Source organism: Amphibalanus amphitrite, unplaced genomic scaffold (assembly GCF_019059575.1).
Source record: "Amphibalanus amphitrite isolate SeventyFive unplaced genomic scaffold, NRLGWU_Aamphi_draft 000317F_arrow, whole genome shotgun sequence".
NCBI lineage: Eukaryota > Metazoa > Arthropoda > Thecostraca > Balanomorpha > Balanidae > Amphibalanus > Amphibalanus amphitrite.
In genome coordinates this window covers 247,891-262,952 of record NW_024881812.1, presented here as the reverse complement: position 1 = coordinate 262,952, position 15,062 = coordinate 247,891, and the positions used below count along the sequence as shown (strand labels likewise).

The 15,062-nt window shown below is 49.9% G+C and overlaps 1 protein-coding gene across 1 annotated transcript in view; it reads right to left on the bottom strand.

Annotated features, from left to right (window-relative positions):
* Positions 1–15,062, bottom strand: part of LOC122388304 (integrin alpha-PS3-like) — a 78,690-nt gene that overhangs the window by 17,769 nt on the left and 45,859 nt on the right. Inside the window, exons 5-13 of the mRNA XM_043379261.1 lie at positions 14,336–14,462; positions 13,584–13,678; positions 11,688–11,892; positions 10,544–10,632; positions 8,847–9,192; positions 8,445–8,630; positions 7,953–8,126; positions 4,697–4,839; positions 3,681–3,837 (exon numbers count right to left, since the gene is read on the bottom strand). Of these exons, the coding sequence (XP_043235196.1) occupies positions 3,681–3,837; positions 4,697–4,839; positions 7,953–8,126; positions 8,445–8,630; positions 8,847–9,192; positions 10,544–10,632; positions 11,688–11,892; positions 13,584–13,678; positions 14,336–14,462 (1,522 nt within the window). The remainder of the gene's footprint in view (positions 1–3,680; positions 3,838–4,696; positions 4,840–7,952; positions 8,127–8,444; positions 8,631–8,846; positions 9,193–10,543; positions 10,633–11,687; positions 11,893–13,583; positions 13,679–14,335; positions 14,463–15,062) is intronic.

Below are 15,062 nucleotides of genomic sequence, written 5' to 3'. Positions count from 1 at the left end.
TCGTGGAGCTCCCATCGGGACGGCGTGTGATGCCCGCGTCGAGCTTATAAGCCGTGAGCTTCGACTGGCGGCTCACGCGGTCACCAGCTGTATGTACAGCCTCGGCCCCGACGACCCCGCTAATGGCCGAGACCGGCATACCCCCGGCATGGGTCCGCTGTCCGGCGCAGCGCTGGCCGCCCGCATGCTATGCTACTTTTGGCTGTATCGCTGCCCAGCGGGAGCGCGCTCCACGCTGCGGAAGAGGTACACGTTGCGACCCGACTGAGGACTGCAACCGGATGGTGACACGTCGGCCTCTGCGCCCTGGCTGGGGCAGGCGTGACCGACGTCACAGTGGAGGAACGCCCAAACAAGACCAGCCCACCGTCGGAGCAGCATGGAAATATCATGTTCTGCCTGGACGTCGGACCCGGCGGCCGCAGTGCACCTGCACACGTGCGGAGAGGGGCGCTGGAGGCTACTCTGGAGCTTCTGCCATTCCGCGGCGCGACTGCTGGCAAAACGGCGGCGATTGAGGCGGTTGGGAGCAGCTGCAGCAATGGTGATGGCGGTGATGGCGACATGGCGGTTTGGGACTTCATTTCAGCGCGGCCGCCGCCCAGGCGCCGCTGCGCCCGGCTGCTCAGCCACCTACCGGATGGCGGGGTGGCCCTTACGGCCCTCACGCCCGTTCGGTCTGCGGCCACGTTGTGGGGTGGCGGTCGCGGGGTTAGCGGCGTTGGACTTCGTCCTTTATCCAGACTGCACCGTACCATCTGAACGGATGGATCTGCCAAGAAAGATGACATCCAAGGCGGCTATGAGGCGATCACAAAGCTTCACCAAGAGCTTCTCCTTCATGGGGCCGGCCGGCCGTTAAGTCGCAACACCGGCTGCCGAGTGCCAACAGCTGCGTGCGCTGGCGCCGACGCGTTGTGGGCCGCGCTGCTGACGCCCAAGCTGCGATATCAACCATCTATGAATAAGTGGCAGCGGTGGCGGCTTGTCAGTTGTTAACGTGCCTTAACAGACGTTGCGAATAGCCCGCGTTGGAATCGCATGGTTGGGAACACAACGCAAGTAAAAATGGGCTTCCTTGATGAACCTACTTTTTAAGCATTGTAGCCTTTGTAATTTTGGATGTTTTGCTGTAGATATTATTTTCTACATATATACTATATAGGCACTCACGTGCTTTAAATCGCGCAATGCAATTGAACCATGGTAAAGACAATGATAAATGAACTGAGAGCTGACATGCCCCATGCTTTGTGTGTGGGTGTGTGTTTGTGTGTGTGGGTGTTTTTTTTTTTGGCGAGTCGATAAAAGTGGTTTTGGACACTGGATGAGTTTTTAGGGGTGTGGTGAGGGGGATGTAATTCCACAGACCTTCTGTCAGATTCACTAATGCAGTAGGTCTGTGCGGTGTTTAGTTATCGGAGCATTCTTTGAAAGTCGTGAATAGGGCCACCGAGTACCTAAAGCCGTGATATTCCCCCACAAAAACTTCTTTTAAATAACCGGGGATAGGTACATGAGCAGAGTAAATGCTATTACGAACGCCTATCACAATGCTGAGCGAATAGGAAAATCCATAGATGGAGAATTGTGCCGCGTTACGGGTGCTCGGGCGCAGCCAATCCACCGTTACCCCAGCGGTGACCTTGACCCGCATCGTCTGTCTCGGCTCCAAAGCCAAACCAGCGTGGAATTGGGAGCGTTCGAGCACTCATGGTCCAGCGCAATTCTCCACCTAAATCCATTCCTGATACACATTTGCTTGCTCATAGTCATGTAACCCCGGTAAATTCACCCAACTTTCATATTGGTCGCTCCATAGACAGATGGCCACAGAGATCAACTTAAAAGGCCATTGTTGCATTCATTTAGTGGAGATCATTAAAGAGCCGTGACAGGCCACAAGTCGCGTGACATCATACGTGTAACACCTGCGTGTAACGACCAATGACGTCGGCCTGCAAAACCCAATGGAAGCGGCTAGCAGCGTGCAATAAAACAGGGCGCTGCTTTCTAAATGTCTGTCGTGCGCCATAAATGAATATATTCTTTGTAGCCTGGCAACTCAGTATCTTTTTTTAACTATTGTACTAGTATTTAATAATTTCATAATTTTATAATTGTGCTTACGCTTTATGTTGATATTAGTGATAAATCCTTAGATAAAGTAAATCGATGTGATATTTAATAGAAATATAGCAAACTAACGCACCATTCATTCGAAAGCTGGGGAACCTACTAAAAAGAACTACTAAAATTCCTGAGGAACCAAAGGATCAAATGGGGATTAAATAGATGCCTGCTATTCCGTCGTGAAAACGGCCAATGTCGCATAAAAGGTACCTTTATCTATAATGAGGGCCCCATTCCAAGCATTGTAGTGATCTTAACGCCACAGATTGAGATAAACTACTGGTAATTGGGAAACGCAGCTTGCATGATAATATACCAGCGGTCCTATGGCTTTCCGCTATTGTTGCTTCACAGGGTCATCCGATTACACGATTTAAATGGCTCGTACCGTTGCTTCAGTGTTTTTGAGGCTACATCGTCTGCCCATTAATCGCAGCACCCGTTCTACAGCAGTGGTCTGAGATTCTGACCGCACTTTACCATGTTTACATAGTTAGTTGAGTTAAATTTGCGGTGTAAGATGATCTGCTGATCATATAATAGCAACACCTCTTTGGTGCCCTGAGCAACACCTTTCAATCGGAAAATTCCAGGTTATCGGGAGGATTCATATGCCAAAGATAAGCGTCTCCAGTGCCCACAAGGCCGACTCCCGGTCATCTCACTCAATAACTTCGACTTCCAATATGAGGGCTCGAATCAACCAAGCCGAGAAAACGCTCAAGTTAATAATCACGTTTGAAAATCGAGGTACCTATAAGCACATAGTTTGCAATTTTAACAAAAAAAGGCCAGGGAATCGTTGTCATTGGGAAAAAAATAATTCGGCAATGTCCAAAATTCAGGGAAGGCAGCTATAAGCTGGCATTGGAATGTATGTGGTGAATTATTGCAGCAAACGACAGCCAAATGAGACTGAAGCTTGGAGTTGGGTTCGACTTATTCGACTTACAACGGAAATATTTCAAAAGCTATAATTTACAGTTTTAAGTAGAATAACTACTTAATAATCATATATAAAATAGCATCAAACGTCGTAAAAACGCGTCTCAACTTCTACAGTGATCAACCGAAGATGGCTGACTGCAATACCACCCAGCTATTGAGTGTGTTGTTTGGTAACCAGTGCGCCCCAGTCGCTAATAATCCCCGTGACTGATGACCAACAGGTTTCACAACAAACCTCTGACGATACCAACCGATTCGCAGTCTGCTCGACCACAGTAGGCTGCCGATAAATCACCACACCGCAAAGTTGCACACTCCGACGACAGTGAATCGACAGGTGTGGTTACGCACAATGTTGCAAAACACACCTACAGCTAATGAAGATATTTTAACTAGGCATGTACTACATTCCAAAGGTGAGATAGTTATGCATGCCATCACAATGCAGACACGATTTCACGCAGCATCGAATGCAGCTCCCCATACAAAGCCCAATACTAAGTCACCATCGACAGGGGTCCACTGTCGCCCCCGCCCCTCCCACACGCAGTCTGCATCCCTCCCCTCCCCCTCCATGCATACCCATCCCCTGAACTGACCTTGTCTCCTGGAGCGGTGCGGGGCCCTCTTGGTGACATCTGTGCCGATCAGGACTGGTTCGGAGGGGTGCGTGTGCGCACTCACAGCGCCCTCCGAGGAAGATATGTCGTAACTCATACTCAGCTGAATTGGCTGCGTGAAGTCCGGACTCTCCGACTGTCCAACGGAGAAGAGAAAAGGGGGTCAGATGGAGGGGAGGGAGTTTGAGGGGATAGAAATACTAGCTACGAGGGAAATTAGGGATTGTGACTAGCTTTCTTTCAAAAGTACGACTCCAAGCAGCAAAGCTCTGCGGGCTTGACAATACATGTCGAAAGATATGTGCCAATGCATGACATAAATCAAAGACGGTCACTTCTGAAAGGGAAACACCTTCAACGCTACACTCCATAATGGACATTGGACACATTGCCAACTGCCACCGGTTTACGTAACAATGATATCGCCAAACCGCACGCTAAGAGCATTAAATCGGGCCCCGGGTAACGATTGGCACAGCATCCTCTCATCCCGCAGGTTTCGATAACATCAAACGGCCAAAAATGACAAAAATTAGGTATATTATAAACAGCACGCCAAGAGGCTTTACATTTGGCCTTTCCACAGAGCATACCAGTCACGAACGTTCATTTGTTCGTGGAAGCCCTGCCTATATGAAGGACTTAATATTCCAAATTTGGACTAAGAGTATAACCTACGCCTAGCTCATCCCCGCATTCATGCAAACATCTCCCAAATTCGGCATTGCATGAAATATAGCGTTGGTCATATGCATGAATACGATAGATGATCCACCAGAATCAAAATTAGCAGAATCATAGATAACATAAAACATGATTCATGTTATCTATGGCAGAATGAATATCAAGAGAAAAGAACCCAGGTTTTGACGGTTGATATCTTCTGGGAAAATATTCGCACCCGACATAAAAGAAACAAGTTCTTCTGAAAAGAAAGTGGGAGTAACCTGTGCCACCTGTACCTAACCTGCGTCTCCCCGGCTTCCCCTACCCACCTTGATAAGCACGGTGAAGTCGTCACAGGTGTAGGCCTCGAAGCTGAGCTGCCGCTCATAGGTGAAGTTGTCCCGCTGCTCGCCCTGTACGTCAAACACGCAGATCACGTGCCGAGACTCGATCTTCATCTGAATGGTCGCCGCTGTGGAGAGAGCAGAGGAGTGCACTGAGTACAGTCTATTGACGATAGGCGGGCGGCCACATTTAGCGCGACAAAAAGTCAATTTGAAGACCTCACAAAACGATATGAAAGAACGATGCATTTTTACTAAAAAAAAAAAAATACCTAGGGTTAAAAAAATACTAGAGATAGCTTTCTGGCATTGTAAAATGAGCGTTTCAACGAGCCAAAACTTGGGCAATGTTTACAGCGCAGCACATCCTCGTCGATGCCCTATTTTCATTGCCCTATGTTGATTGCTTTCAACATAGATATTACATGGGTTGAGAAACATAGGCTTTTACCACGGAATACCTAGTCATACCATAGCACCATACCATGGCATTCCCTAATCATTTCTGAGCCGCACTGTGAAAGAATTAAGGCGCTAGCACAGGGCTGACCGGCGCTACTAAAGTTTTCGTCCGTTGCGGTCGGGTGCCGCGGCGCGGTGGTCGGCCCGGGCGGCCGCGCCGCGGGCGGGCGGCCACAGCGGGGGTTCGTCGGTGCATCCCTCTGCTGTTCCTAAACGAAGTGTCCTAGCACCTCGCAACAAAAACCAACGGATTACCCTTGACAAGATCTCGCGAGTGAGCATATTACTTTTTTTTAAAATATTTTTGGTGCCCGACCCGGGCTTTTATCGTTAGTAGCACACATTCATACTGGGTTAGTACACTATATACACGGCAGTGGTACGAATCGTTTTCGGCACCCGCTACGCGGGACAGCCTTGACCGCACGCTTCCTGTCACGCACCCCAGGTGGCACCGCACTGGTGCGCACGCTGGGGCTATCCCGATTTCTCGGGCCCGGCAGGTCAGAGGGCTGCTCCGGGACATGAAGCGAGGCCGTGCCCTCGGGACATGTCACCGGACCGAAGGATCTGTTTAAAGGCGGATCAGGCCCGTGTACGTACCTGCGGCCGGGGGCGCTGGCTGGCACAGCGTTAATCCCCACGACCGAGCGAACACTCCCCAGTTACTGCCATCTCCTGGGTAGGAGCCGGCCGAGGAAAACGCTGCCAGAGGTCAGCTTTGATCCAAGGACCTCCCACCCCAAACGTGAACGCACTTGCCAACTGCGCCACAAGGGTGGTGAGCATATTACTTTTGACTTGAGGTCAATATTTGACCTAGTTCTAGCAGGTCAAAGTCAAACGTCTGTCGAAATTGCAATCCGCGGTGAAAGCAATCCGCCCCGACCGCGGCACCCGACCGCGCCGGACAAAAACTTCAATAGCGCCGGTCTACCCTGTGCTAGCGCCTTAATTCTTTCACGGTGTGGCTCAGAAATGATTATGGAATGCTATGGTATGGTGCACTAACGGGCACATACTGTGATAGCTGCTGTAGGTGAAACGAAAGCAAATATTTTTCACACACAAAATTGTTATTGATGACAGATGATTAGATCACCGCCAAACCAAATGAGATACGGCTTTTTGTGACCCAGCATGAGAAGCAGCAGGCTTTAGGGATCATTGCCATGCATAATTTTTGTAGTTTGTATTAAATGAACGCACGCTAGCGGCGTTTGAAATTGCAACTATCTGACAGTCATTTTACGACATAAAAAAATGTCACGACTTCTGACAATCATACACGAGGCCGGTTTTGACAAAAACATGAAAGCTATGTGATTTCAGGTGCACCAAACATTTCTTTGGTTAGCCATATCGCGATTTACTCGGTTTGGTAAACTTGACTTTTTGGTATTTATGGCCACTCGTGAACCCCTTTTGCATCACTGTGAGCTTGGGCGGCGCTATGAGAAGTGCGAGCTATGCCTGTGACTCCGACAGTTGGTTTTATGCCGGTTATTGGATTGGCTCGTTTCTTGACATGTCATATGACATCGCTGAACTCAAGAATAACAATAAAATTAATTCAGTTTCCGGCACAAAGAGTCATCAACTTTGTGTTTTTCCTCCCCTGCAATCCATTGACGCTTCGGTGTAAGTCAGTTCAAGCCGTGCCTTTCGGCACCTGCAACATTTTCAGGTTACGGTCGAATATATGACATCATAAATGTAGTGTCAAGCTCTGCAAGGTCCAAGTATGCTGCAACTTTGCAACGCTCTCTTACAGCAAAACTGACGTTTCGTTAAACCGCTCAGAACCATCTGACATTTGAGTGATCCAGTAAAGCGCATTATCGTCATGTAAACCTTACGCGGTCTTGTACCGGTAGAGCGTCTTACAGCAGAAAAAGGCGGCTTACAACCCAAACACCGCAACTGGACACTGGTTAGTTATTGTCTACAGAAAAGCAATTGTAAGCAAGCCCGTCGTACGACAGCCAGGCATCACAGACCAGTAGCCGGCAGTGCCAGTGGCCAGCGATGGCATTTCGGCAGTGAGCTAGCGGAATTTCAGGCATTTTTGACAACTCGTAAGAGGCGAACAGATGAGGTATGACGGATGTTTTAATAGGTAACTAGCATAAAATGCAGACTGCAGAAACGCCCAGTCCACACCAGCGTAAAGGCCAAGCATATTAATAAAAACAAGACTGGTGCAATGGGACCCTGAATTAAAAATATGTTAATGTTAACTCCATGATTAGGCTTGTGCTCGTCAAATCACCCGTATTGACTGATCGTTGAGCCGTTTCAGAACAGTGGCAGATGCACAAACCTACAACAGCTTCCTGACGTGTATGTAAATTGTGAGCAAACGAAGTACAATTTGCTGTCACCGAAAAAGTATTCAAGGATAAAGAACGAACAATGAAACATCCTATGTGAAAAAGATAGCAACTTTCTTAGCCATAAAACACACCTGACCAGGCGCAAATCAATATTTAGCCATTCAGACCGCATATAAACGGCTGGGCACCGGATCAGTCTACGCATGAACATATACAGCACCTACCCAGAGTTAGTGAATCAATTGTGATAAATCAGCACTTTGAAGGCGATGCCAGGTTGATAGCGCTATGCTATCATAATGTGATGCAAGGCATACACAAAGATAAACAAAGGCACTAATTTCATGAGCTAGTGGTTCAGGAAAGGCCTCGATTCCTCAACCCCGCCATACCCCTCAGCCACCTTATATCTCAGTAACCCCGCTATACCCCTCAGTACTTACGTATGGTGTCGGGCAGGTGTCTGCCGAAGTACTTGATGCAGGCGCGGACCTCGAACTGTTTATCGGTGGGCTGCAGTTTGTCCGTGCTGGGATTGAGGTGAGCGTGGAACCGGAGCACAGGCTGAGCGCGCAGCAGCACCGCCTCGCCACTCAGGTACGAGCCCACCGCCACGTCTGAAAGCGGGGAAGAAGAGGTTGTCAGTGCCTGGTGCAAGGGTCGGTCAGATATGGGGAAGGGTTGCTCAGTTCCGGAGAGGCAGGTCAGTGCGAGCGAGGGGGTCAGTCAGGCTGAAGGTGTTTGGTCAACGTTCAGGAAACGATTAACAGTATACACGGACAATCAACTTAAGCGGCCCGGATGCAGCAGAGGAAAAGCATGATGCTGATAAGAGTCACTTCACATCGTAGTCAAGTCGGGTAAGCCCACAATAGACCCACTTGCCAGATACCACTCAAGCTCGCTATACACTAGCCCGATCCCCACACACGCACCTGCGTATTTGTTGTCATCCACATCCAGTCCGTGAGAGATGCTGATTCCGAACCCTCGCAGCGCCGGGCTGAGCTCTGAAGCCAGCAGCTTCTGACTGTACTTCGGGTTCAGACCTGTAGCGCCACCCAGGTAGATGTAGATGGCACCACGCTGGTTCTCCTCGTAGGGGGCGCCCACGGCGATATCTGAAGCAGACAGACGAGAACGGCGATAAATTGTGTGGTCGCGACCGATTCATCGTGCAAGATGTTGGGTTAACCCGAAATGTAGTTGAACCTTTAAAAAAATGAAAGCTAAAAAATAACTGTCAATTGCAAATATACTAATGATTTGAAAGAAGAAACCACAGAAGGCTCAACCAAAAACAAAGGATGTTGCGCTTCTCCAGACCGCCAACTTACCATTATACCCGTCCATGTCGAGATCTCCGACGCTGGCCACGGCCGAGCCAAAGCGTCCCCTGATGACCCTGTCTCCGGCCAGCACCAGCGGCTGTTCGCTCAGCTGACCGCTGCCCAGGTTCTGGTAGATACACACCCTGCCCTCTTCTAGCCCTGTGGGCGCCGCGTCCAGCGCCGGCTGCTGCGAGTGCAGCGGAGCGCCGACCAGCAGCTCAGGCCGGCCGTCCCCCGAAACGTCCAGGCCGAGTACCACGCCGCCGAAATAGCTGCCCACCTGGGAGCCCGTGCGTGAAAGCACCACCTCCATCCCAGTCAGGTCGTTAGGAGGAAAGTCGAAAATGTACACCTGAAAGAGAGGGTGGAGGTTAAATGGACAGTTTTAACTTTTAACTACCATGGGGAGGGAAAGGGTATGGTTGACGTAACAGTTAAAAGCAGGCGATAAACGAAATGCCGATGAGAGCATTGATGTATAATTACGAGCGAGCGAGCGCAGCGAGCGAAGCGAAGTCTTTTCAATATAACGGAAAAATCTCAGTATGAGCGGCCCGGCCCGGCCCGGCCCGGCCCGGCCCGGCCTGTAACGCTTTTGAGAGGCTTATATCTCAGCAACCGCTAGACCGATTGGCCTGCGGTCTTTTTTGTTGGGTAGCCCCATCCCTTCTACCCCGTAATTGAACTACTTTTGATACATCTCAGTGACCGTTGTGGCACGTGCCACGTGAAAAGTCAAGGGTGTTCAAGCTGTTTTGCAAAAGTAGTGATTTTGAGAGGCTCATATCTCAGCAGCCGCTAGGGCGATTGTCTTGCGGTAGTTTTTGTAAGCTGCATCCCTTCTACCAAAAATAGGATACTCTCGATGCATGTGGGTTACCCCCAGTGCACGTGCAAAATACAACAATAAGAGGTGTCAAATTTGTTCCCATTTTAATAACTCGGTAATTACTTGGGCGATTTCGCTGAAACTTGGCATACAGGTAGGCACCCACCAGACAATGCATTCCCATGTGTTGCGGTTAGGGTGCTACTGCACGTGCGCACGTGCAGGGGGCGCTTCCAGATCTCGAGAACGGCTGGGCCGATTGCGCTCAAATTTGGTACACGGTTGGGGACCAGTTAGTAGGGTGCCGTGCAAAAGTCAGTTTTGACCCCGTTTGCACGTGCGCATGTGCAGAATGCCGCTTCCAGATCTCAGGAACGGCTGGGCCGATTGCGTTCAAATTTGGCACACCGCTAGCGACCGTTTAGAAGGGTGCTTTGCACAAGCCCCATTGGAAGTACCCTCTCGCCCTTCCGCACGTGCAGGGCTCACTATCTCGCTCGCTCGTTCTTCGCCTAAAAGGCGTTTTACTGGTCTTAAATCTTACTATGCAGCATACACAAATCACAAGCGTAAATACGACACATCATCTAAGCAATGGATGACACAAAAGTGACCATCATCTAACGTAAACAAGATCATCAGACGTCAATCAGTTATTAACCGCCGGGCTACGCATCATTAATACCTTATTGTGATTCGCTTCCTCTAATTACTTGACTAATGAATATCGAGCTCACTCAGGCGAGGACGATCTCCACTCCCAGTTTCAGTATCTCAGTCACGTAAGTGATATAGGACAGCCGCCAGAGGCGCCTCCAGCAGCTGCTCGAGACAGGCAGCGCTGTTCAGCACGACAGGCCGAGTTTCGTCTTACCTTTCCGTATCCGTGTGAAGCGCGCGGTGCGCCGGCCACATAGTAGGTGTGTCCGTCGTCCTTGAACTCCCCGGAGCTTACCGAGTAGCCTGCCAGAGAGATGCAGAGTCAAAACGTGAAGCTCCTCGTTTCCTAACACGATTCTTCCGAAATATACAGCATTGTGCATACACCAAACGAATAAATCATCAACCCCTGAAGGTAACAATATCTGCAGTATTAAATCTTATAAGAACCTAAGCACGCTGAACACTTGTTCACCAAAAATGCCCCGCACGGCCCAATCTACGTAACATTTTTGCCTGGGGAAGTACCTGCATATGCACATGTTGCACATCACTTCCGGTGGCACGGACAACCCAGTTCACCAAGGAATATCCACACGACGCAATGAAGGGAAACTTTCCATACACAACTCAGATATCGGCTAGTGATGACATAGCTATTCGGGAACACAAAGTCACATCGCTGGTGAGTTCCTATTCCACCACAAGGCAGTGATCACATAGCGATTCCAGAACGTAATGTCGCATTACTGTTGCGTTTCACATACACAAGGAAGGCCCACCGCAGTCAAAACATAACTGACTCAGAAAACCACCGCATCGTCACAGATCTAATGGGACATGCGCCCGCGCCTCCGCAACACCCACTCATCTGTGAGTCATGGCATGACTGAGCATAACACAGCGTCCGAACAAAGATGACTATGGAAGGCCTTCCTAACCTTGAGTAGGAACGTCCGAGATGACTCCTTCATAAACGGGGGATGACAGACAATATTTGCTGACGCAGCGCTTTCGGCAGCGTGCCTTATTTGGAGGACAGACGGTTCGATTGGACAACTGGCGAGCACTTCTTCCAGCCCGCCCCCTAGATGCCAATGACGATATCTATGATATCATCCAGTCAGATGCGTCAGTCCAATTCATCTCATCAGAATCTTCAGGCAAACTTGGGGCAGAATCGAACGGTCCATCAACCATTCCCTGTGGTCTTGGCACACTCCACTGCAAACACCTAAGCAACCCTCCACGAACCAGCACACACTTAGTTCCGGTCTGGTGAGCTCCCACCCGACAATCACACACCCCACCTCCCTCCATCCCACACGACTGCCTCCCCGTCCCGTCCCGTTCCTCACCAAAGTAGTCATTCTCCTCCAGCTCCTCTGTGAAGAGCGAGTTGAGGATGCGCGGCACGCTGAGCGCTTGGTAGTAGTCGGCCTGCCTCCTCCTCCGCCGGCGCTGGTTGCCACCCACGTTCAGGTCGGTGTCGCCAGAGAGACGCACCACTGATCCCTTCCAGTTGTAGACGCCCGGCGCGCCGAGCAGCAGCTCCGTGCCGTTCTGAGGGTGGAGATAGACGGGGCGTTTAGAAGGGGCGTTAGAAGGGGAGTCAGGAGGGACCTGAGGAGAGAGTTACAAGGCGAGCCTCAGGGTCGGTTAGAGGGGGCGTTAGGGCAGCTGGAAGAGATGATTTCGGTGTGTGCGGTAGGAGAGAAGGATCAGTTAATCGCATATCACATGCTAGTTGCGATTCGTGTCTGGATATATAGCAAAGATATAGTTGAAGCGTTGACTTGTTTTCTTTTGCAAATGTCATTACTCATTATTACCTCTGTACACCTGCTTATTGCAACATCAAACACAAGATCTAATAATCGTTTAAGACCTTAAAAGTCTTTCACACGTTGTCTACAACACTCTGGATCTGATAATTTGTCAGGACACGGTCGTGGCTGCGGTCATTGTCCGGTTTGCTGGAAGGGGTCACGAGGGATGACGAAAACAAACACAGTGCTTGGTGTGATGTATCACATTTCTGAGAAGTTGGCCTGTATGGACAGTGCAGAAGATCTCATCTTCATTAAATCAGAGTCGGCTGTCGTCCTGCAAACCCAGTACGGCCAGCAAAACAAGCTTCCTGATAAGACAAAACAAATGACCGGCATCACTCACACAAACGAACTCGGGGCTGCAGACCGAGCTCCACCCATCGATCCCACTGTTTCTTCGTCCTCCACACCCGAGAGGCGCATCCACATTCCACACACCCTCCCCCGCCTTCAGAACAGGAGTGCGTTGATCCCCAGACCCCAACACAGGGGAGGGTGGCAGTTCACTGCGTTGGCCTGCACTGTGTCTCGGTCCATATATTGTCTAGTGCAGCGTCGTGCGATCATTCAGTCTCACAGTCGCCCACGATATGTGCCCCGTCTGGCAAAGCACTAGCCTAACGTCCAGTTACGAAGATGGTGCCAGCGGCGGTAAGCACCTGTACATGTTCACAGCAGCGCGGGTGACGCCCGTGCGGCACACGAGCCACACGCACACACGGCACGATTACACCGGGTCCGGCGGTATTGTCTTAGGTGGAAAGCGAACTGGTGTTTAGGCACATAAGGGCTGTTGAAAAAATATTTTAGAAAATGCGAAGCCCTGATACTGTTTGAGCTTCGATGGTTACACGGGAGTCGCCGAGTGGTATGTAATCGTAAAGCGGTATTGTAGAGTGGTAGTGTTATAATGTCCACACAGGCTGGTAGAGCATTGTCAAAAGCTGACTGTAGACCCACTTGTATAGAAGCCGATTTTTCAAGTCAAACAAGTGCCATGTTCAACACTACATAAAGCAACAGCTTGGAGCGTATGCAACCTTGCCTTGCATGATATGCAGGAAACTGATAACATTAGCGACTTGTCATGAAGAATGACAGGGTATTTGTCACCCTTAGGCATGTGTCAGGAATACCAGCTCAGACTCGCAGGAAATACAGCACCTGAAATCCAGCGGCGGGAGGGACAAACATGGTATGTACCTACATGTTGTTCGGTTGACGTCATGGCCAATTATAAAACTGTTGCACGTCATATGCGGGTGATAAGAGGATTTAGTCAGTAACACACAAAGCATGATTCAGAACACGTTTAGAAAACAATCACGGGTAAGACCGCTAACGTCACATAAACTCAACAGTCACCACCCAGCGTCCTCCCAGCTTCAACAGCTTGTCTCTCACCTTATCCCTCATTCTCACCTTGGCGAAGTGGACCGAGATGCCGGCCTGACCGTAGGCGTACTGGTGGATGTCCTCCTGGTCTCGGCCTCGGCCTCGCCGCAGCATCTGTTTGCCTGTAACGCGTCGGGTTTGTCTCTGAGGTGATGGCAAAAACGGACGTGTCGCGGGCCCGAGTACGGCCGGGGGAGACGAACCATTGGTAGTCTGGGTCGCAGCTATGATGACAGCCGGTGCCACTGTGGCTCTTATGCTAATGGAAAATACACATAAACGAATGTCCTCAATATTTCGAAGTGAGATTTCGTGTCGCATCACTTTCCTTTGTCTTGGTGGCTAGAATCTCAATTCGAGGGGACTAAGGTTTGGTTCTTTTCAAAGATTACAGCGGTTCTTCTGCATAAACATATTGTGTTCTTATCGTGCAATTATTCGTTACATTGATATGCACTGACATAATTGATTAACATAATCAATTCGTCATCTTTATCCAAATATACCCATTTAAACTTTGACATCCTGCATCTAAAATGGCATAGGCATGCAGACCGCGAACAAAACCCAATTCAACATAAATTTGGGCCATAGAACAGAATCGATACTGCAAACGATGTAGGTTTGTATCTAACTAGAATTAGATCAGTACCGCAATTGAGAGTAAGGTTTCTTGCAAAGCTACCCTTACCCACATCTAAATGATCAAGCGCTAGTGAGAATCCCAGCCGCCACCAGCCCTCTCAGTCGCTCTCCTGGCCGTCCCCGACTGCACCTACCGCTGTAGGCGAGTGGCACCACCTTGGTGGCGTTGTAATCGGCCGCGCCTGCCTCCATCCAGTAGCACACGCCGTTGCCGTAGTGGTGGTTCTTGGATATCTGGTTCATCCACCGGGGGCCGCATACCTGAAAAAGACGCATCAGTTAGCACGCCATACGACGTAACAGCACGGAACGGAAGCGGAGCTACTGAATGACAGTGTTTGCCGGGCCACTCATTAGCTTGGAAAACGTGCGCTTTAGCGCAAAAGAAACGTCAGACGTCGGCTTGTGTAAGAGATGCGGTGCAGACGCGCATTGCATACAGCTGACCTATGACAGCACATGGATATGATGAGCACTACCGAACAATAGGCGCGCTCGGTCAGTAACAAAAAGGATAGTAATAGTATAGATGCAACCAACCAAAAACAGGGTCATACTGGATAGAGGATGTGCCTCTAACATTTCTAAGTCTAACAGCGGGGACAGTGCGACGGCGAAGCGGGCTCCTACAACAGTTGGCCTTGATGGGACGAGCCTCGGATCGCTTCACGTTTGCCGGGATTCACTCGCAAACAAGTGATTCCTAGCCGCTGTCAGTCAAATATTTCAATAACGCAGACCGACCGTTCCTCGAGCGCTGGCAGCGACTTTGTCCGTTCGGTAGTTATCCGACCAGCAAGGGGAACCCGTTTGCTATTTGCTTCACCGACACTACTATGCGTTTCAGACCCTGTGGAACAG